Genomic DNA, 23,952 nt, shown 5'->3' with positions numbered 1-23,952 from the left:
AATTATAAAATAATTAGTACATAAAACAAAAATGGAAATGGAAATCAATTACTCCAAATCACTGCAGATACCTTCTACACTTATGAAATACCTTTTTCCATTTTTTCCAATTGCCAACTGCAACCACATCACTTAAAAATAAATGAGAACATTGCCTACCCAATAAGTAAATTGCATCTTCAGAGAGACCACATACTTTTTTAAAATTACTAACAACCTAAATCAAGAATTTAAAAAGAATGCTCTTTTAGTACAAAGAACAGTAAGAAATATGTTGACTCAATATATAAATACAAATATACTCACTTTTCTTGTTCTTTAATTTTGTAAATGGCCCTTCTAAAAAATTACAGTATTTTTCTCTACAAAAGGAATATTCAATGCTTTCTACTATTTCACACACACAAAACACACACACACACACACACAAACCTCTCCTTCCTTCCTCTTGGAGACACATTTTCCCATGTAGTCTTACATTCATTTATATCCTCTAATTCTCCAAACAATACCTCGCAATGCAGTTCAACTTGAGAAAGGAGAGTCTCAGTCATTGATCAGGCAAAGTTTTAAAGCCAGCGAGATGCTTCAGATGGTCTGGTTTTGCCTGCCCCACCCTTGTTTCCTTTGAGCCATAGTGATGTCACAACACCAGGCAGGACAATGACTTCACTGCTCCAGTCCTTGCTTCTGAGCACAGAATTCCTCACAGCCAAGGCAAACCAAATAACTGCAGAACCCTCCCCCGCCTGAGTGCCTGATGAATTCCCAACAAATCAGCAGCCAGCTAGCCTTTTGAAAGAAATAGACGCAGCGATCGCACGATTAAGGATCTCTCTAAATGAAGTGGTGCTAAAGATAAATTTGATTCATGGGTTTCAATGGTGAGTCTATATTCCACAGAAAACTGATGGGGTACTTAGAGGAGACTATGGGAATTAAAGATGGCCAGGGTAGATTACTCAAGCACCCTGTCTCGGCCGGGCTCGGTGGCTCACGCCTGTAATCCCAGCACTTTGGGAGGCCGAAGCAGGCGCATAACCTGAGGTCAGGAGTTCCAGACCAGCCTGGCCAACGTAGTGAAACACTGTCTCTATTAATTAAAAACAAACAAAACAAAAACCAAAACAAAAACTAGCCAGGTGTGGTGGTGATCGCCTGTAATCCCAGCTACTCGGGAGGCCGAGGCAAGAGAATTGCTTGAACCCAGGAGTCAGAGGTTGCAGTGAGCTGAGACTGCGCCATTGCACTCCAGCCTGGGCGACACACTGGGACTCCATCTCAAAAAAAAAAAAAAAAAGGTCCCTCTCTTCATTATATATAGTCAAATTCTCACAGAAAGAAAACATTTATTCCTCAGTCTACTCTTGGAGTTCTACTTTACTGGAGAGGACATGAATTCTAGTTTGTGAATTTTAGGCAAAGCACTAACTTAAAAGATGAATGCACATCATACAACATGGAAGAAAATACTTTTACAGTATTTTACAGAAAACACTTTTTACAGCAAGTTCCTGCCACACTTAATCTAATATACCATGTAAGTCCAGAAAAGATTCACAAGATAACAGCAACACATCTCTCGGTGCATGGATAGTGGCATCTCTTCTACCTAGGTGGCCCCTTAATGCACTTGACCAACCAGTTCTTAAAAAACAATTATAAATAAAATTGCATCCGATCAAGTTTAAAAATATCCTGATCTTTTTATTTCAACACAAAGTTGGCCAAAGTCCAAGCACTGTACAAGAATTGATGAAAAATTGCTTTTAACCTAAATCACATTCAAGCAGAAGAAATGTCTTAAAAATTAAATGTAAATATTTCACTGAGACACTGACATTTGACCTATAGCTCCCGAATCCTTCACCTAAAAGGGGTTTACAAATTAAAGTGGCTACTCTTCTTGTTATGGATGAATTATTCACAAAACATGATCTGTTTTGAAAAACTTATTTTGGCTAAAGTGTATTAACTAAATAAACTTGATGCAGTGTTGTGCATCTGATAGTTTGCTTTTCTAAACTACCAGAAAACCATAATGCAAATGAGACAGTATTAAGCATTCAGCTATCAATGCCTTGCAAATTAACAAATTGAAGTCACGCTTCTCCAATTTAGTATTTATTCCCTCTCACATTAATTTTGTTACTCCAACTAAAGTTTTTAAAGTTTGATACCAAAATTAACATGCATTTTTTAAACACTCTCTCTGAGCCAAGACAGAAATCACCTCTCAGTCCCCAGAGTTCACTGGAGCTTGATGTGCTGCTCTCTTTTAATAGGGCTTTTCTGCTTAATTTGCTGTAATTGGGACTACGTCCATGGCTCACAGACATCAAGTGGAATTTTATCATTTTTGTTTCCTTGAGACTTTAAAAATCAGGGTGAATTTCAAAAATAATGTTTTTAAGCACTTCGTGTGACGCTTCCTGTACTACAGAAGTTAATGCTATCAAAAGAAACTCCAGCACACCTGGCCACCTCAGAGAGCTTAAAATTCCCATTGCAACCCCCGCCCCCCAACAAAAAGGACAGGCAGGATATCTGCAAAAGCAATTCCGCAAGACTAATGTAAAAAAGCTGAAACAACTTAAACACGCAATGGAAGCACTGCATTAGCAGGACTGCCGGGCCCTCTCAGGACCTCCCAGCCCAACCTCCACAAGTAATTAATACCACATGTTTCCTTTATCATTCTATTTGTTCTGTTCCGCAATAATCTCTACCAACTTTAACCCTGGGCTGCAACTAAAGGAAAAACCCTAGGAAACTTCAGATCCGTAATATAGAAAGAAAATTGAGAAGAATACTCTCATTGCAAGGGACCACAGTTACAATTTACTAGGTAACCACACCCACCGCATTGCAGAAGCCATGAACTTCGCGGGCGTGGGGGGCTGGGGGGGAAGGGGAAGAAGTCGGGCGAGATTAGAGGCGAAACCCGAAAAAGCAAGCCCCTGCGGCAGCAACCAGGAAACACCCGCCAGCAACTGGCTGACACCCCAGCTCCAGCGGTCCGAAGCCCCAGCCTCCCCACCCCCACCGCTGCAGAGCCGCCTTCGCAGACACCTCCCAAGGCGAATCGCAGCCCCGAGGGCGCCAGGTGAGTCGCGCCGCCCCGAGCCCCCGGGCCACGACAGGCCGACCCAGGCGCCCCCGGCCCGCCCCCGGGTGCCAGAGGCGAGGGGCCCCTGCAGGTGCCCAGGCCCAAGGCAACCCCGCTTGGACGCTCCGTCCTCCTCCCTCACCGGCCGGGGGCCGCTGCCCCAGTTCGGGGAACCAGGCAAGTTATATAAAAGCGGCCGGCCCCGCTGCCCAGCGGGGATGCTTTGTGCGGAGCGCACCTTACCGGCCCCGCGCCGCGCCCGCCCTCGCCTGCACCCGGGACGAGCCCGCAGCCGCCGCGCACTGAGCGCACGGCCCCTCCCGCGGCCCGCCAGCCGCCAGCCGCCACCCGCCCGGGCGGCGCCGCAGTGTCGCCCCCTGTCCCTCGCACCTCCCCGGGGGAGGGGCCGGCCCGCGCTCGCCCCCAGTCCGAGGGGCAACTTAAAACATGGCGCCCCGGGCGGGGGATTTGCGAAAATTGGCGGAGAAGGGACGCGGGGACCGAGTTGCCCCATTGGCCAGGGATCCCAGGGAGGCCCCCAGGCCGGAGGCCGGGACTCAGGCTCTGCGCGCCGGCCCAGCCACTGCTGCAGCGCGGCGGGTGGAGCGGGCGGGGGGCGCGGCGCACAGGCTCGGCCCGCCGAGGGTCCCGGCGAGCGGGAGGGCGGTTGGGGACCCCAGGCGCGGGGCTCGGGATTCGGGGGACCGCGCGGCGCCGGAGCCACGCGTCAGCCCCACAGCCCGTGCGCCTCGCCCCAGGCCTCGGGCTCTTCCTCCGCACCTCGTAAAGCCGAGACCCCCTCGCAGTCCCCCACTCCGGGAGGCGGAAAAGTTACCTGGGATCAGCGGATAGCCCAGGCGCGCCGCGGCGTGGGGACCAGGCTCGGGCGCGCGTCCTCGGCGGCGGTGCGCAGGAGACTCGGGCGTGGGGAGGAAGCCGCAGCCCAGGGCTGCTCGCCGCGGCTCCCCCCGCCCCCTGTTGCAGGAGACACCGAGGCTCCGCGGAGCTGCGGCGGGGGCCCACGCCCAGAGACCGCGCAAGGAAAGCCAACCTCGTCCTGCCTGCCCTCCCAGCCGCGGGGGAGGGGGCCACCGCAGTACTTCAGGACAGTTACATGGGCACAACCTCCTCCTTCCTGGCGCAGGGTCAGGCTCCGCGGACGACGCCTGGAGACAGCTGCCAATGCCAATAGCTTTAGCCCTTGATTTCCACTTAGATGATGGCCTGGCCTCTCCAGCCCCCTCTCCCCTCCCAGACATCCCCTGTGAGAAAGGAGGGAGGGGGTGTTCCTGACCTTCAGGTGAGTTATTTATTGGCTAGGGACTGCAGTATTTTTTTTTTTTCTTTTTGAAAAGAAAATAAAAATCAAGTTGGTGGTGTCTTGAAGTCATGTTAATAGAGAAGATCTGAATTAATGGTTGATAAGAGAAGTCGCCCATCTTTCAGCAACTCAGCTACTCCGTCCTCTGCAGTATCTATAAAGCTTTCCACTGAAATGGAGCGGAGGGGGCTCCCTGATTTGTAAGTGAAATAAGTAACTCCTGGTCGTCTCACAATATCTTAAGATCTGACCGAGTAACTAAGACATTTAAGAAATGTTTTTATGGGCACAAAAAGAATAGAGTGAATAAGACATAGTATTTAATAGCACAACAGGGTGACTATAGTCAAAATAATTTGCACATTTTAAAATAAAGTATAATTGAATCGTACCACAAAGGATAAATGAAGGATGGATTTCCTGTTTTCCATGATGTGATTATTGCACATTGCATGCCAGTAGCAAAACATCAAATGTACCCCCATATACATACATACTATGTACCCACAAAAATTAAAAATAAAAATATTAAATATTTTTTAATTTTAAAAATTTTATGTATATTTAAGTCATACAACATAAGATACATATATAGTAAAATGGTTATTATAGTAGATCAAATTAGCATATCTATCATCTCACATAGTTATGCATTTCTCCCAACACCCTCTACTTGTGGCAAGTGTAGCTATAATATACTCATTTAGCAAAATCCTGAATACAAGACACTTCTTAGCTCTAGTCCTCATGTTGTACATCAGATCCTTTTCATGTTGTACATTATTTTTTTTTAAATAGAGCCTTCTCCAAATCATCCGGTTGCCCCTCCAGGAGCTCAGGGACTCATTAAAAGAGAGAAAAAAATGGATTAACAAAAATATTGCATTTGCTACTGGGTGCCAAAGACAGGATACAGAACACGTGCCTCTGGGAGGGATTAGTGGGCCTGATCTGTCAGTGAGGCCTGGAGAGGTGGGGAGACTTGGTGCAGGTTTCTAGAGGAAAACTTTAGTAGGAAAGGGGGATGGCATTTGATTTCCTTGGCCGGAGTGGAAGGGTTTTTTCATGTTGAAGAGGGAGAAGGTTGGAAAATTATAGTTACTATGTTGCTATGGGGTTTATGTGACTATATTCTATAGGTGTACAGCTTCGGGAAATTTTGAGCAAGAAAGTGTGACTCAAGTAATGTTTTAGGAAAACTAATCTTATGGCTCTGCAAAGACTAGAACAGATGGGCAAATACCAGGTTGGTGATAGGAGGAGACTATGGCATTAAAACAGTTACCAGAGGTAACGAGGGCCTGAACTGCCTTTCAGGTGACAGATAAAGGTGACATTTCCAATAGTGGATGTTTGGGAATTAACTGCATTTCCTGTCAGGAAGTGTTGCATATGAGTATTAGAGATATATATGCACATATCATATATGCACCTGTATGACTCTGTGTGTGTGTGTGTGTGTGTGTAGCATATAAGGTATGTGAATGAAGAAAGAATTCATTTTCCTTTTTTGCATGTACACTAAAGCACTCTCTATTGAAAGTGGACTTGAATAAATTGTATTGTTTACAATAAACACTCATTTGGCATTATCATTCAAGACACAGATGGCTCCATATTTTCATTCATTTTATTGCAGTATTTTTGCTATTTTTTTAAATTGAAAGCAAACTTTTTCTTATGACTCATGAATCTTAATCTTTGTGGTGATGAAAATCAGCAATAGTGTCTGAATGGCAATTTTCTTGGGAGAACAATGTTAGACAACTAAGCAATTTTTAAAATTAGAAATACCTATCTAGGCCCAGGCGCCGTGGCTCATGCCTGTAATCCCAGCACTTTGGGAGGCTGAGGTAGGTGGATCACGAGGTCAGGAGTTCAAGACCAGCCTGGCCAAGATGGTGAAACCCCGTCTCTACTAAAAATACAAAAATTAGCTGGGCGTGGTGGTGGGCGCCTGTAATCCCAGCTACTTAGGAGGCTGAGGCAGAGAATTGCTTGAACCTGAGAGGTAGAGGTTGCAGTAAGCTGAGATCTCACCACTGCACTCTTGCCTGGGCAACAGAGGGAGACTCCGTTTCAAAAAACAACAACAACAAACAAGCAAACAAAACCCCATCTAATTATGGTAATATTCCATGAATTGAAAATTTGGAATAAAAATCATACTGCTGTATAGTTTGATAGGAAATCTCAGAAGCAATTACTTTGGAATCCTCTGGATTTGACCAAGGCTCTCCTCTATTATTTTTTTCCCCCTAGCACAGACAGGGAGAAAAAGAAACATCAAATTCATGAGTGGTGCATAGCTGCATAGCTCCCTCAGCAACTTGCCTGCATCTTGGTAATAGCAATCTCTTCATTCTTTCTTGTGAATCCCATGCAGGATCCTCTCTTAGTCCTCTCTGTCTCCGCACAGTGCCTCACTGGGCACATTGCAAGCCAAGCACTTAACATTTTTGCTAAATGAATGAATGGACATTGAATAATGAACTAAGCTGTCACTTTTCTTCAGGGATTCAGCTTCCTCGTGTATAAAATTAGGGACTGATTCTAAAATTCTGTATGGTTCAATAATATTAGGGTTCTATAAAACTAAAAGATGTATCACCACTTACTACTTAGTAAAAGCAATAATGAAAACCCTACTATTTAACTCTCATCAGGAAATAATGAGCTCTTCCACATAGAAAGGAGAAGGAACATAAAGTAGAAAGCAAGATGAAGATACAATTACAATTGAATTTGCTTGCTTTCTTAGAATACTAACTTCTCTCCTTTTCCCTCTCACTACCAAAAATAAAGCCCCTATCGCCCCAGAGAATTCTCTATTCTTCTCAATGTAACCCCCCTCATGGTGCTGTTTCAATAAATTGTAGAAAAGTAGTTCTTGGGTCCAGTAAAAGCCTTTTACACAGTCCTAGAATTAGTGCCAATTTGGCATGAGAGCTCAGTTCTTCAGATTCTTAATTTACTATGTCCACACAGTGCTAAAGGGAGTGTTATGCAAATACTGAAATAATCCATGGAAAGTCAGAAAGATTCCGTGACTCTAGCCTAGGTTCTTAGGATGCCCATTCTGGTCTCCACTACCTTAACTTGGGCTTCCTCTACGCTAATATTATTTATGGACTTCCTGAAATTACTCTACTGTATGTAAGTTATATAACTGAAGGCCACCAGCTATCAAGAATTCTAGCCACAGTGCAGAGAAAAGGGTGCAACTTACTTCAGGTAAGATTATGTGTGTAAATTCATCCCAAGCTGAAGAGATTGGATCCCCCCGAACCTCTATTCCACCTCAAATGTCAACAGAGTACTGACTCCTTGAGCGAATGAGTAACTGGTATTCTGCTACCAGTTACTGGTAGCAATGATAACTCCAACCTGCTAGCCAAGACAAAGACAGAATTTGCAGTTGTATTGACAGCCATGTTGTCAGCGTTATGGACGAGACTCCAGAAAGAAATAATAGAGAATCAGTCTGGTTAAACTCATCTGAACTTTGCTCTCAAACATGAAAATTGAAGGAATATTGACGCTTGAGCAAACCCTACAAATGCCACCCTAATAAACATGCACACTCATTTGGCCTCATTTATTCAACTTGATCTGCTGCCTTAGTGAAATGTTAACAACACTGGCAATAACTAGTTGAGGCTTATTTTATGCTCAGAATAATGTCGGGCACCTGAATTGCATATCAAGTTCTTGAAATCAGGATGTAAAGTCTTCAGCCACAGCATTACTGGGGATCATAAATAAGAGAAATACAGGGATGAATGCATAATTCAAAAGCAACAAGCTTATTCTTCTGAAATAAAAATTCATTGAAGAGTTTTTAGGTTCTAAGAATAGCTTTAAGTTTACAGCTCATTAAGGCTTCCAGATGCTCTCTTCCTATTGAGTTTGTATACACCATTTCAGGGGTCTGTCTACATGCAAGGCACAGATGCAAAATGAAATAAAGTATTGATAAGTATAAATGTAGCACAAAATGTACAAAAATGTATACATGAGAGGGAGCAAGTTTAGGCATGCTAACACCATTTAAAATCATTCCTATTCATCAGAATTCCATATTTGCCTTTTTTCTCTTTGTATTCTTATATAAAGAATAGCCTTAAAGGTGGACCAGTACATAGTATGTTTTATTGTATTAAAACATATCCTTATTGATATTTGTACTTTTTCCATTTCTAGTAAATTTTAGAAATAAGTCTCAGCACTTTTAAACAGAATAATTTTAATAAAATTGTAAGGGTTATTCTAGTGATCAATTCTTTATTAAATGTAAATGCTCAATGATTCTATTCTTCTCAAGTAAAAATAAAAAATCCATTGAGAATGTTTTCTATTTAAGGAGTTTATGTATTATAAATATGGAATGGTAAAATATGAATGCTAAAATACAAAGAATGGACGTTGTTAATCTGTAATATTAAATTCAACTCTCAACCACGTGACCACTATTGAATTATATGCCAAGACACTTAACATTTTAATCACTTTGCCCCCAAAAGACAAAATAAATGCCAGCAAGCCTCTGCATCCCCTGTAAAGCTATAAGTAATCCTAATCAGCTATTATGCTTCACCCCAGAAGCTATCAACAAAAATTAATGGAGGAAGAAATAATAGATAGTAAGACACATTCAGAAGTCGGGTGTATTGACTTGTTAATGCTATCTTCTCTTTAGGCAAATGTGTGATGGTTAACTTTATAAACTAATAAACATACAGCAATAGCTACTTTAAGGAAAAACATTAGCTTTGTTTCCTAATTTAATTCCTGTTTTCCAGCATGTTTTTCTCCCCCTTTCCAACTGTCTCACTGGTTGCAGATTTCAACAGTGAGGGTACAACCTGAAAATGTCATTCCACTATAGTGCACAGCTTCCAGAATGCTCTGGGAATCATTAAGAACATCATCTAGAATATCCTGTCCCTCAAAATAAATTTGTTTAATAGGTCAAAGCCATTTGAAAGAAAGCCTTGGCTACTAACACTCTCCTATGCAAGATGTTTATTAGGGATTTGTCTGATATCCAAGGCTTACTCATTTGTAAATGATACAAATCTGAGGATACCAGAGTTTCTCAAACTGGCTTATTCGTGAACAGTTTTCTAAGTTTTACATTTCTGTGTCAATAAAAATCTTAAAAAGAATAAAACTACCAGATGCACACCATTGATATCAGAATCATTCAAAGTGCTTGTAAATAATGCAAATTTTGGGGTCCAGCCTTAACTAAGTGAGTCAAGCTCTGGGGTGGGGTCCAGGGAGCAGGCATTTTTAACAAGTTCCCCAGGTGATTATAAATCACACTAAATCTTGAGAACCACTGATCTAGGCGACCGGTCCATACCAACAATCCCACAGGTGACAAAGTGTGTTCAGACATGTTTCATAGAAGTTGGAACAGAAAGGGGGTGGAAGAACAGCCTCACTCAGACATATACGAGAGCTGAACTGAAGATAATCTACGCTACGCATTTCACAGTTTGCAAGAGTTATCGCTTGGATCCTGTGATTGCATGCATCAGTCTGTAGCAGCAGTTCATTAGCAGTAAGTATAGTAATAAATAACAATGAAGGATTGTCCTGTTCCCAATTCCAGCAATAATTGGATTAGATGCCTATTTATTAAAGATTGCGGTAACACTGCAACTCTGACCTTAATTTCCAAGTTTTTACAAAGTTGCCAAGGGATGTCTCATTAAAATGGGAAATTGAGGACTAATTGCAGGCAGTTTTAGTTAAGTTTGAGATCTGACTATCTTAAACCCTGCAAATAGAGAATTTCAGTACATTTTGGTACACCATACTCAGGCAAATAGCATTCCTTGGGCTGCTTAGTAAAACTTAGTGAACCAAATTAAATAAGGAAATTGACCAGAGGCTCCATCCTTCCAAAGCACAACATGAAGAATTTTGTTTCAGAAAAAACAATATCATTTATCGTTTTAAATTAGCGTGTTTTGTTGATTTTATTTTACAGGCCTTGCATTTCTCCTATCAATTTATATGGTTATTTTGGTTTTATGTGATGAACCCTATAAACTTAAATCTGGTTTTACATCTGTATATGTTTAGAAATATTTTCCTTCATCAAAGGATGAGATTTCAGCTCAATAAAAGAGGACCATCATTCTAATATGGGCCCCGCTGTTTCATGAGCAGTGAGTTTCCACTTACAATGTTTAAGGAGATACCAGATGACATCTGTCAGTAATGCCCCAGAAGGCTGCCTCTTTCAGGAGGGCACTTGGGCAAAATCAGCTATAAAGTCCTGTCCAACTGGGAGATGAAATTGTGTTCCAAATGTTTGCCACTCAGGAACCAGGGCTTGCCTACCCTGTTTGAGGTAGCAACTCAAGCACTGACTTCATGAAGGAACATTTATGTACGTATGTACATGGTCTTTGAATCCCCAACAACTTCTCAATTATAAGTTGAGATTAATTTGTCATTGGTTCCGAGCTTTTTCTCCATAAATCTCACGACAGTTTCCACCACCTCTTCCCCTCCCACGTCTTCTCGGATCCATCAACTCTAATCTGCTTAGATTTACACAAGTTCTCAACCTCTCTAATGAAACCTTTCTTTATCTCTGAGCCAAGCTTTGGTGAATTAACATAAGTAGCTGGGCATGGTATTGTTTTTGGAGTCAAGGTATAAATATTCTGAATGGGAAACCATGAAGCCTATTTTGGAATTCTTCCTGGGTGTCTCAATGCCAATTCCCAAATTATCCCACTGTTTAACAAAATCAAACAGGCATGCAGTGAGCACATACCATCCTCCTGAATGCCATTATAGCTTGATGAACAGAGCACCAAGTAATATCTGAAAATCGTTGTATAACCTTCAGCAAATTTCCACTTCTCTTGATGTGATATCAATATTCATTGAAATATTCCCTCCATTTTCTCTTTTACTAGCACAGATGGGTGGTTCTCAACCACAGCTGCACATTAGCAGAATCACGTGGGGGGATTCTTTAAAAAACAGCCACTGAAGGCTGGACATGGTGGCTCACTGCTGTAATCCCAGCACGTTGGGAGGCCGAGGCGGGTGGATCACTTGAGCCCAGGAGTTTGAGACCAGCTTGGGCAATATATTGAGACCCCAACAAAAAATTTTAAAATTAGCCTGGTGTAGTGGAGCATGCCTGTGGTCCCAGGTACTCAGGAGGCTAAGGTGGGAGGATACTTGAGCCTGGCGGGGTGAGGCTGCAGTGAGTTGTGATAGTACCACTGCACTCCAGCCTGGGCAACACAGCAAGACCCTATCTCAACTAAACAAATTTTTTAAGGCACTGAAGTGAATTCCCACAGCTGGGTGATAGGTACATGTGAACTTACACAATTCCCTCTATTTTGTGTACATTTGAAAGGTTTCATAATTGAAAGTTTAAATTTAAAAAGTTTTAAATATTGGTGCTTAAACTGTATCCCAAACCAATTAGATAAGAACCTCTGGAGAGTGGGACCCAGGCAGCAGTATCTTTCAGCATTCCCCAAGTGACTTTTAGGAGTAAATGGAGTTGAGAAACAGGTAAAAGAAGACTAAAGCACATACTTACACTGAATGTTAAGAATTCCTCAAAAGAGAGAGGCTATAAAAATACACATTGATAACAAGCACTTATTTATATCTTTAAAAAATCATCTGAAGTCCTTATAGAAACCACTGGATGACACGTGCTTGTGCCCATTCTCTATGAAGTGAGTTAACTTTGAACAGGCTGGGTTTGCTTGGCAGTGCCTGCCATCAGATTTGTTCATTCTCACACTCTAGGGGAAACCTATTACTGTAGCTGGCTACCCAATTCATAGTAATGTGTCAATAAAATGCTGGCATATTTCACATCAGGCGTAAAGAACTCATCACACGTTAAATATCGTGACTAGAATTTCAGCAACTCTTCAAACACCCAAAAGAAAAAAATATCATTTGTGGTTTTATTCCAACTTTCTGTGTAATGTGTAGAAGTCACACACACAAGCACTTGTGGTTATCTCAGATGATGAATAATAGAAGGTTCCAGCAGGTACTTTTTGATGAAACAGATAAAAATATTTGAAAAACTAGAGGAACCTATAGGAAATTGTGTCTAAGTGAATATAACCTGACGTTTTATGAATTGGATCTAGCGATTTTCCCCCGGTGTGTTCAGGCATTGGGATACTGCTACATCACGATACCCGGCCCAGGGATCTCTGTTTTCACTAAGAGCTAAAATTTATTGAGCATTTACCTTATATGAGGAACTGTTTTACAAGCTATTGTTCCAGATGAATAGCTTTCACCATCACCAGAACCCTCCAAGTTGAATCTATTATCACCCTTATTTTCAAAAGAGGTCAGTGAGGCAGAAGCTGTTTCAACAAGGTGCCCGAGGTTACACAGATTTGGCTATCAGAGCCAGCATGCAAGCTCAGGTAGTCTGACTTCTGAGCTAGTCCTCTAAAGCCTCTAACTAGACAGTCAAATGAATATATACACAGAGATATTCAGTTAAATCATATGAAATTGCCAATATTCAACTGTTTTAACTTTCAGAGCAGTAACTTTCTAGCACAATAATATACTCCAATAAGAACACATTGCATTGGCTACAAAGAAGAGAAACAGAGTTAAGGAAAGACTATTTCTACTACTATGGACACATTAGAGAACAGAAAAAGTCTTCCAAAAAGTCACTAGTTTAGAAAGAATATGCAGGTTGTTCATAGTCTAAGAAGCTACCAAAAGAACGTAAGGCAACTGCTAATAAAATTATAATTATTATTGTTAACTTTTATTTACCTCTGCTGTGTGCCACACAGTGTTTTAAGGGATTTCTGTGCACATTATCTCTTTGTTCCTCACAATTCTATGAGGTAGGAACTACAATTATCCATATTTTGCAGGTGATTAAAAAAACTGACGCAAATGAGAGATTGAGTAGCTTGTCTCAGGCCTCATATTTGGTGAGTAGTAGAACCAGGCAATTTTATTGTGGAGTCCATGCTCTTAACCATGATGCTAAACTGCCCCTACACAATTACATAGGTTCCCTTGGAATTTCCTCTACAGAAAAGGGATATTAATTTCAAAAACCTGTGCCCAAAATGGGATACTTGTATAAACATGTATCCATTTGACCAAGAAGAGCATTCTACAAGTTAAGAGTTTGAGAAAAAGGCCAAAGGAGAATGCTCTCATCCATCAGTGGATCCTGCTGACTCTACCTTCAGGACATACCCAGAATCAGCCATTTCTCACTGTACCTGCCTCTGGCACCCTGGTGCAAACCATCACCATCTCCTGTCTGGGTTAGTGCAACATCTCAGCACATTTGTCTCTGCTGCCGCCCTGAGACCCCTATAGTCATTCTCCAAACAGAAGATACTGTCAGCCTGGTAAAACAAGCCAGATCACGTCACTCTTGTTCAAAGCCTCTGGGGGCCGTGTTATCTGCCCTCACCCCATCCAGCCCCACCATTCTGAACATATCTGCTAGCCACACTCCCCATCTCACTCCAGGCACTCTGTCCTTGCCGTTCCTCACACAAGCCAGGTGCGCTCTCACCATCAGCTTTGGAATCATCTCTTCTCTAGGAAATACTAATGCTCTCGCCTACTTCAAGTCTTTGCTCCCATCACCTCTCAGAGAGGCCTGCCCTGCACACCTTAAATATACACAGTAGAAACAAAACTGTGACGGGGCTACCCCAGCACCTGTTCCCTTATCCCACTCTCCTTTTTTCCCATGACCTAATATGGCATATCATTTCCTTATTTATTATGTTTATTGTCTGTCTTCTGCCATTCCAGACAGAAGTCCCACAAAAACAGGGGTCCAGTCATTTAGAACAGTGCCTGGCATTGAGAAGGCATTCAATCTATGTGTGTTGAATGAAAGAATGTTTAAAAGCACAGAGATGATAAAATATGGAACTCTTTTGGAAGGATTATTAGAAGGATACAAGTATAAAATTGAAGCGTTAGCTTGCCCAGTATTGGGATTAGACACAGGAAGGAGATTTGTAAGGAAGAAACTAAATCTAAGGGAATGATGGATATATGATAAAAATGTGACATAGTTATATGCAACATACATTGCTTCCCTCCAACCATGGAACTGATTTAGGCAGCGCCTCCCCATCACCCTAAGAAAAACCCCATTCCTCACACCTGAGCCAACCCTGGTGACACCAGTAGGGTTCCTCTTCCATCACACACCCAGAGATGAGAGGGAAGAATGGTAAAGCCACCCCTCCCCAAATGCCACTGGGCCATTGTTAACACCAGGGGCAATTTAATGAGCATTTATATTCTGAGGACAAAAGAAAATGTGACAGGATTCAAGCAGGGCCCTCTTTGCTCATGTGCACAAACAATGGCAATGACCACTGCAGTGGAAAATGTCAGATCATCTGAAGCAGAAGTGTCCAGACTAACATTATTTTTCATATCAATGGTTGCCATGGTGATATTTATAAAGATTTAGCCACCATCAAGCAGTGAATATTTTTAAGGGGCTGTTGGAGGAGAAGACGTTGCAATCCACCCTTTGTCCTCACAAATCACTGTCATCCCACTTGCTCCCATGACATGGCTCACTTCTTTTGATTGCGCTTGGCGTGCCCACTAAAGATGAGTTTTAGATTCTGTCATTTCAGGCTTGAAGCCTGTGCTGTGTTTTTCCATTTGGTCTGCTTTAAGGTTTCTTCAGTGATTCACAGTGCCCTTTCAAACATCGCCAGGTATTTCTCCATCGATCTCCTCATCCCCAGCCTCTGCCTCCACCAGGGCACCCAAGTTCCAGGGCCTCCCATCCCCTAGTCACCCTCTGGAGGGGGCATTCGTGTGTGTTGACCATTGCCAAATTTATGCAACCTCCATACTTCGAGAAAACATCAGGAGATAGTGAGTCGGTAGAGGTATATCTTAACCACTCCCCGTGTACTGACCCGCTAGATTGTAAGCTCTGTGAGGGCAGTGGGTCTGTTTGACTCATATTTGTATTTTTCAGAATAAGTAGCATGGCACGTTAGCCCTCAAAGGAGCTGAAAAACATCCTAGCACAAGGTAGTAGAGACCTTAGTGAATGAAACCACAAATTCCCACGCAAATTAGAAACCCAGGCATCTCCTGGACCTTACTCTCCCTAAACCCCTTGTCAGATCTATCACCAAGTCCTTTGTACTTCACCTTAAAGAATCTCTGGGCTCTGTCCACATCTCCCCAACCCCAGCCCAACATCCTATCCTGAAATAGTCTCTTCTCAGATTTCTAAACCAGCTTCCCAGGACATGAGTGAGCACTCAGAGATACAAAAGTGATGCTGTCACCCCTGCCTAGACCTTTCCAATCCCAGTGTTCTCAGGTGAGGACAGCACTCTCAAATGCAGCCTCAGTGCTGTAAGTGTTCCCTTCCTCCACTCCCCTTGGCCCAGCCATCTTTCCATTCCTCTTTTTCAGCTTCCTTAACTAGGTCACACATCCTCAGCAAGGGTTCTGGTAGCATCAGTCCCTCTGCTTCAAACATCACACCTATGCGTTTGCGTGTATGACGACTCCACGAACCACTGTCTCCCTTCACTAGGTGCAAGTCCCAATAGGGAACCTGGGTTGCTTCCACTCAACACTGTGTCCCCAACCTGCACCCCACCTGGCATGTAGGAGACACTCAGTGAATATTTACAATAAATAAGTGTTGATGGACTGTCATTACTGGAATCAGGACAGTACATAATGGTTAGGTTTCAGCCTGCACAGTTGGTAGCCAGGGGCTCACTGCTTCTGCTGGATACAAAGGAAAAAGCAAACAGACAAAAAATCAACAAGGCTTTTAGGATCTTGGACATTTAAGTGAAGCTTGCGATGGACACTCAAATATTTATCAATATCTTTTGCAAACATAAATTGAGCAGCTACTCTGGGTAGGGGACAAGACAGAGCTGCTGACGACACTTTATCTTCCAGGAACCAAAACCTTAATTTTCCCTAGCGGTGCTGCTGGAGTAGGAACATTTGGTGTTGAAATGCTGCCACAAGAGGCGGGAGGATGACTCAACTATTCTTCAGCTCAGAGGATCAGGCTTTAAACTTTGATACTGATTCACATTTGCTCCCTGGATGCCAGTGATTAATCTCATTAGGAAAGTTAGAGGGCGGAAAAATAAGCGACATTTGTACAGTGATCTGTGATGGACTGAGGGAAACCCCGAGAGACAATGAGTTTCTCTGTCTGCCCATGGACCAGTGTGGGGAACAGAGCAGGAAACATGGAGTCCACAGACCTGCCCTCTGCCCCTCTCCTCCCTCCCAGCTCTCTGACCTTGGCTGGGGTTGCATTGCCTCATCTCCTTTTATCTGCTCTCTCATTTATAAACTGAGTGACTAAACCTGCTTCAAGGATCATTGAGAGGATTAAATGAAATAATTCATGAAAAAAGCACTCAGTAAGCTCTCAATGCCATTTAATGGTGTGTCACAGTGATGACGGGGGCTCACCATAATACCACATGGCCACTCTCTCTCTGCCAGCACAGCTGGGGGGCCCCTGGGGTCTCCCTTCTTCCTCTCACCTCTGTGGACGTATAGCTGCAAAAGCTGAGCAGGAAGGCCCTTGGAGAACCAGCCCATTTGACGAAGTAAACAAGATGGCTCTCGACTGTTGGGAGGTGTGCTGAGCTTATAGATCCATTTCCCAGAAATGCTGGGACGAAGCAGCCGGGAGTTCTGATTAGCGGGTCTGCTGGGTCTGCAGACTTGATAACGCTGCCTGATGGAAAGTGCTAAGTGCAGGAAATGGCATCTGCTCTGAGGTAACAGGCCTCAGATATTTTAAAAAGCATATAAAAATAGATATCAATATGTGGGCTTTTCCTAACATGTTTTTTTTTCTAGTCTTGTAGCACACACAATTCAAAAAAGTTTAAAAACGGCTCCAAACCCTTGTCTGTTTTGTTTTTGTTTTTTGAGACAGGGTCTCACTCTCTTGCTGAGACTGGAGTGCAGTGGCACAATCTCGGCCCACCCCAACCCTCCGCCTCCCAGGCTCAAGCAGTTTTCCCACCTCAGCCTTCCGAGTAGCTAGAATTACAGGCGTGTGCCACTACCACCTGGCTAATTTTTGTATTTTTAGTAGAGATGGGGGTTCACCAGGTTGGCCAGGCTGGTCTTGAACTCCTGACCTCAAATGATCCACCAGTGTCGGCCTCCCAAAGTTCTGGGATTACAGGCATGAGCCACTGTGCCCAGGCACTCAAAACATTTTTATAGCATTTACTTGAGAAGTTCTCTCAAGAATACAGGCCTCATTTGGAATCACTTTAAAAATTGCAAATACTCATGATGTTGGAGATGGACTGGTTTTTGGAAGAAGCCAAAATGATTTAGCACTGAGCTAATAAATAAGGGGGTCAATGGGGTCAGATCCACTGAGCATCAAAATAAACAAAACAAATCCCTGAGTTTTAACTATAAACAAACTCAACTAACTTCTTTAGAATAGCTTAATGTACTAGTTTGGAAGGGACTTCAAAAAGTAGTTCCAACAAGATTTTGAACAACAGAACCATCTTCACCCACAATAGCAACTAATTTATTGAGCACTTAGTATGTGCCAGGCACTTTGCAAGCATTTGACATATATTCTGTCACTTACATTTCAGGAAACCTGCCAATCTCTTATACCCATCTTACAGAAGATAAGGTAAGTGACTTCTCTGAGCTCACAACCAGGTAAATGATAGAACTGCACTTATCTGCATGGATTTTTACTCGCAAGAAGACAACATGCCTTTGAATGAATGCACTCTGATACGTTTGTTTAAAAAAAAATCATCATTTAATGGTTGAGCTTCTTTTCACCAATGCAGAAACAGAACACTGTGACAGATATGAGGACTCACTGGAGTCTGGACCCAAACCACTAAGACCAGGGATTTGCAAATGTATCCCAATTCCTAAAGGAACAATTATGAGACCCTGTTAAATGGGAAGCAGAAATGAGCCTAATAAACACTTGGAAATGGGTGACAGATTAGGACATTGAATATCCAGACACTATTATACTTTTGTGGAGAGTGTACGCCTATAGTATGCAGAATGATGATATATTTATTTAGGTATGTAGAAGCTGCATGGTCTGGGTGTTAAGAGATGAGCCTGGTTAGTCAGAGTTGAGTTTAAACCTGGTTCTGGAAGTTGCTGGCTGAAATAAGTTTCTTAACCTTCAAGGCCTCAGTGTCTTCACTGCAAAATGGAAATGACCACATTACCCACTTCATGGGGTTCTTTCAGCATCAAATATATTAAGCTCCTCCAATTGTGCCTAACACATAGTTGGCACATACCAGTTAGCTACTATCATTAATACTTAAGTAAAAATACATTCATTTTCCTAAGATTCATTCTCTAGAAGAGGGCATAACAGGACAAACATTCATATTCTACAAGTGTACTTAGTCTTTAACAGCAGTGTTGTAATTCAATTAGACTACATCAAGTATGAGTTTTTTGAATATTATGAGTATTTTCCTTGCCAACATGACATAGTGTCTGGAATTAATTAAGTGATTGTTGCTAAAGTGAAGTGTCCAGGACCATTTCTATATAAGCTCTCAAAAAAAGAATAATTTGGCATGTGCTCCTCATGAAGATGAATAAACAATTTTTTTCTGTAGAGGACATTTTGATCTTCAAAATATTTGGATACAGTTTTACTTTTATACAGTTGAACAGTTACTCCAAAGTTGCAGACCAAGAACACAGGTGATCAAGCTTTCGACAATGAAATGTTCTTATATCATTAAGTCTTGACTTATTAAAAGACTTATTTACAAATAAATGGAGAAGGGAAATTTCTCAGATTTCTTAATTTGGAACACAGACTTTTTGCAGAGAGAAAGACAAAGGGAGTGTCTATCTTAACTGTAGGAAGTCCTTACTTCTCCACTTGCCTGGCAAGGACAGAGAAATCTTATACTGGAGGTGTGAACACCCAGCTAACTCAATAGCCACTAGAGATAGGATGCTAAAGGCAGAGCATCATAGCAGCAATACAAAAAATGGCAATTTGTTGTAATGGAAACACTATAGTTTGTCCATACTTTAAGCATGTCATGGATTAATTAGGCTCTTATCCAATCACCTGGGACACCAAGAAGTGAAACAGTGTTTCTAAACGAAAGTATCTTCTGAGTTCCGAATAATCATTCCACAAATAAACTTCTGGAGGTTTTTTTATAAACTCATGATTATTTGATGTAATTTGAAACCCTCTTGCAGTTCATATCAATCATACAACATTTATTTGGTTACCTCCTTAGAAAAAATCCTACGAAGGCTGAACAAAATTATGGATGTTTTAATTACTATCTCAGATTCTCAGTACATAATCCAAATAAAATCTTTTTCATCTACCACATAATTGACAGTTTTGCTAGTAAGACCAGAAAAAAAGTTGTTATACTATACCTATACTATGACCTTGGTTACTATATTTAAAATTTTTGCCTTTATGCACTCTGTAGAATGAGCATGTTATTTAGCCTTGCTTTATATGATTTTTCTTTTCATTGTATTTTGATCTTTGGCTCAGTTACTATGACACCATCCAGATATGAAAATATGCCTCCATTGACCTTACACAATACCACCATTCCCAATATGATTTCCTTTTCCTACAAGTCCTCTCAAAATTCGTTTGCTGGATTAGGTTTTTCTGCAACTATGACTTAGAAAAATGCTGAAAGTAATCTGAGGTGTTTGTATAAAAGGATGATATAAAAATGGAAATAGCACAAGAGCTGATTAAAGCTAAACCTAAAATTAGATGGGTTCCCTTGATTAATGGCATAGCAACAGCCTGATGAGTGATGGGTGAAGAACAGCCATAATTGACACTAATCTAGATTCAGTAACTTTAAGAGTGAAGAACTCTCATCCCTACCATACAGTTTATTTTTAAGAACAAGCTCCCTCAGAGATACATAGAGAAAGTCTAAACTATTTTGGCAGTGCAATCAGCTTGATAAGAGCAACTTTTTAATTTTAACTTTTTCAAACTTAACTCACTCTGCAGGAAGAGACGACTGGTTACGAACTAAGTCAAAGCCTCAGGTAAAGTACAAGTTCTTCTAGATAGGGGAATTAAGCATGCAGATCCTAAAATTCCTAGAGAACACCGCAGGATGCCTGCTGCACCATTCGCCGCACCATTCTGAAAATCGACATTTGTTCAGGTACATTGATCAGGAAGGGGAACATTTGCACATTTGTTGAAAGGAAATTAAATGGCAAGTATTGTTATGTGACTGGAATGGAACATTCCATACTCTATGTGGTAATTTCCAAGGCTTTATATTGGGGGGTGGGGAGAAGAACGAAGGACTCATTACCTTCTGTGGTTTCCTTATAGTCACATAAGGCAAATCCTTTATGAGAAGCACCAAGCTTCTGAAAGGCTAGTGATCAACTGCATGACATGTCCAATGAGAAATTTTAATTTTCTCATATGATACAGAGTTGTAATTAATTTTTAAAATTTGCTTCATTTCTCAGTCTGGAGCATCCTTTTGGTGCCAGAAAGTAAGGAAACGCTTTAAAAAGGGGGCAGGGGGCTATAGAAAGGACACAGGAGCCAGCCTGAAAGAGCTCCTAATGGCCAAGGCTGAACAATATGAACAAAAATATAAAATGAAGGTAGTATTGGATTATAACACAAGGAATCCAGTAAATACCCATGAGTCCATACTCCTAAAAATAAATGAAAAAAATAAAATAAAATAAAAGGAGGAAAAGAAACAACTCTTCCTTATAGACTAATTCCCGCTAATAGTTGTAGTGTGAATGAAGAAAATAGAAAAATCACCATTAGAAAACCACAGTAACAATTGCTACAGAGAAGATCCACTGATGAATGCTAACATTAGCGGTTGTAAATTTAAACTGCATAGTTTCAAAGTATCTCCCCCCAAATACTTATTATCGCAAAGGGAAACATGTTAACGGTACAGTGGAGAAAGCCAGCAGAAGCCACCTTAACCAAGTGATCAAAGTTATCATCAGCAACAAGACACATAGACAGCATGTGCCCTTGATATGACAGAGGGTATAGATTCTTTCCCAAGATGCATACCCTCAATCTAACCATGGAGAAACATGAGACAAACCCAAATGGAGGGACATTCTACAAAATGATGAGTTACTCTTCAAAAGTGTCAAAGTCATGAAAGACAGGTGGAAACTGAAGAACCGCCATGGGTTGGAGACCAGGGAGATCCTAATGAGTCAACTAGTATGCAAAGTGGGATCCCAGATTGGGTCCTGAAACAGGAAAAGAACATCAGTGGAAAAATTGTGAGATCTAAACACAATCTGCCTTTTGTTAACAGTGTGGTACCAATGTCAGTTTGTTAGTTTTGGTCATTGTACTGTGTATTTATAAGATGCTAACGTTAGGGATAGCTGAATGTAGTATATATAGGAACTCTCTGTACTGAGTTTATAACTCCTCTGTACGTCTAAAACTATTTCAAAATAAAAAGTTTAAAAGTTAAAAAAAGATTAAAAAATATAACTTGCTTTGTTGCTCTGTATGCACATTGAATGGTAACTTGAAGGATGATCAGGAGTTAAACAAGGAAAGTAGGGATTATAAGTAGCTTAGAAAAGAGAAGCATTATTCACATGACTTGGTTCCATTTCTCCCTCTACCAATTATGTGCTGTGTGACCTAGAGCAAGTTAAAGTTACTTTTCTCTAAGTTTTTTGATATTTAGAAAGGGGATGGGACAGGGTACCAACCTCACAGAGCTAGAAATGAAGGTTAAATGAAATCAGCTATCTAAAGAATGTAATAATGCCTGGCCCATCGTCAGAACCCAATCAATGTTAGCCATGTTGGTAGTGATGATATGGAAGTATTGACAATGATGACAGTGAACCTGAACAACCTGTATGTGACAGCCACTAGCTCAGACCCTCTCTCTCCACGAAACCCCTGAGGATGTCTCATCTTCCCACACTGCTGCAGATCCCATCAGAACCCTCTGATACTTGATACTTTCTCTGTATTCCCATCCAGCCTTCTTCGGATGTTTATTGAGCACTTACTGCATGACTTAGTACTCTACAGTATTAAGTAGCAGGAACACAGAGATGAAATAAAAGTATGGGTCTCTGCGTTGCCGGGAGAAATGGACATGTTTCTTGTCTAGTTGGACAACTGCTATGTGAACCAATCCTTTCTTTTAATGCAGGGAACGCTTTGCTGGAAATAAGCTTAGGTGGTGTGAGAGCACCTAACCTAGGCTGAGCTGAGTCTTACCAGATGGATGGGCAGAGGATGAGGGGAAGGGATTCCAGACAGAAGGGTCAAATGGATTAGAAAAGCCACAGGATCCTTGAAATAGGCATTAATATGGGGAATCCGTAAGACGAGAGGACAGGACCATTTTGAAGAGAAGCAGGTAAGGCCCAAGTGATTGACAATTATGCATATTGAGGTAAGTCCTTGAGTTTTACCCTGTGGGCAATGGATTGTAGTCAGGGGAGCAACACAGTTCAATTTGTATTTTGGAGCTACCACTTTGACAGCATGCCAGAGAAAAGGCTGGAGAAATGTCAGACTGGTTAGTGGCAGGAAGACCAAGTAGGAGAGTTTTGCTATTCTTTAAGCAAGAAATAATAATATTAATAGTAACAAAGAAGTTATTATCATTATTATAGGAATAAATTATTCTTAGGGCAATAATAGTAGAGGTGGGAAAAAGCAAGATGGATTGAGGAATATGCAGGAGAAAAAACTGACAGGACCTGACGTCCCATTACTTGACACATAGTCTCCACTCAATGCACTAGTGTTGACCACACCAACTGTCCGACTAGGAAAGGAGGGGTCTGCCCTGAATCCTGCTTTCTAGCTTAGGTATATGCTGGCATTGGCACCCAGCAGGGTAGTGGTGCCATTTTTTGATAAAGGAGAAGGGACTGGGGAGAAATATGTTGTTGGAAAGACTGAAAGAGTGAAAGATAAGTGATACATTCTGTTGTGTACAGCTTAAGGCTGAATTGCCCATGAGGCATCTAATTCATATTTCTAACAATCTGTAAAATATTTGCTTGCAGCTCAGGAGAGGTTGAGACTAGGGAGAAGTTAAGACTCATCCCAAAGCAGTATGGAAAAAAATAACAACTTGGGTCAAAGATGAAGCCCTGGGAAACACAACAGGTAATGGTTGAACAAGTGCTGTCTTGAGGAAGACCAAGAAGGAACTATTGAAAAGAGAGACAGCAGATCTAACTAGGTCTACAAAAAGAAGGGCTCAGAAGAGTCCACTAGATTTAGAATGCAGTCACAAGTGGCCTCACCAGGACAATTTCAATTGAGTTTTGGGGATAAATATTAATAATTCTGTGTATCCAGGAGTGAATGAGAGTTTTAAAGAAATGGAGACATTTAAACATAAATATAGATACTACTACTAATAATAACAATAATTGTTATTTTTTACTG

The 23,952-nt window shown here is 41.6% G+C and overlaps 1 protein-coding gene and 1 long non-coding RNA gene across 38 annotated transcripts in view; one reads left to right on the top strand and one right to left on the bottom strand.

The window, feature by feature from the left end:
- Nucleotides 1-23,952, bottom strand: part of EPB41L3 (erythrocyte membrane protein band 4.1 like 3) — a 236,963-nt gene that overhangs the window by 149,225 nt on the left and 63,786 nt on the right. For 24 of the 37 annotated variants that reach the window (XM_017951575.3, XM_017951577.3, XM_017951576.3 and 21 more), the window contains exon 1: nt 3,945-4,337. The exons of 1 other annotated variant lie outside the window; for it this stretch is intronic. Coding sequence is in view for 5 of the 36 variants with exons in the window: in XM_017951564.2 (XP_017807053.1) it covers nt 3,945-4,368 (424 nt within the window). In the remaining 31 variants the exon portion in view is untranslated. Of the gene's footprint in view, nt 1-512; nt 739-3,944; nt 4,488-23,952 lie in introns of those variants that run through there. 12 more of the 37 variants (XR_001897203.2, XM_017951564.2, XM_017951565.2 and 9 more) reach the window with 8 other exon arrangements.
- Nucleotides 725-23,952, top strand: part of LOC110741779 — a 28,690-nt gene continuing 5,462 nt past the window's right edge. The window contains exons 1-2 of the long non-coding RNA XR_002518627.2: nt 725-884; nt 18,104-23,667. This is a non-coding gene — a long non-coding RNA (uncharacterized LOC110741779). The remainder of the gene's footprint in view (nt 885-18,103; nt 23,668-23,952) is intronic.

The sequence above is a fragment of the Papio anubis genome, chromosome 19 (assembly GCF_008728515.1).
Source record: "Papio anubis isolate 15944 chromosome 19, Panubis1.0, whole genome shotgun sequence".
NCBI classification, from domain to species: domain Eukaryota; kingdom Metazoa; phylum Chordata; class Mammalia; order Primates; family Cercopithecidae; genus Papio; species Papio anubis.
Note: the sequence above shows the minus strand (reverse complement) of the source record. Positions and strands in the feature narration are given on the sequence as shown.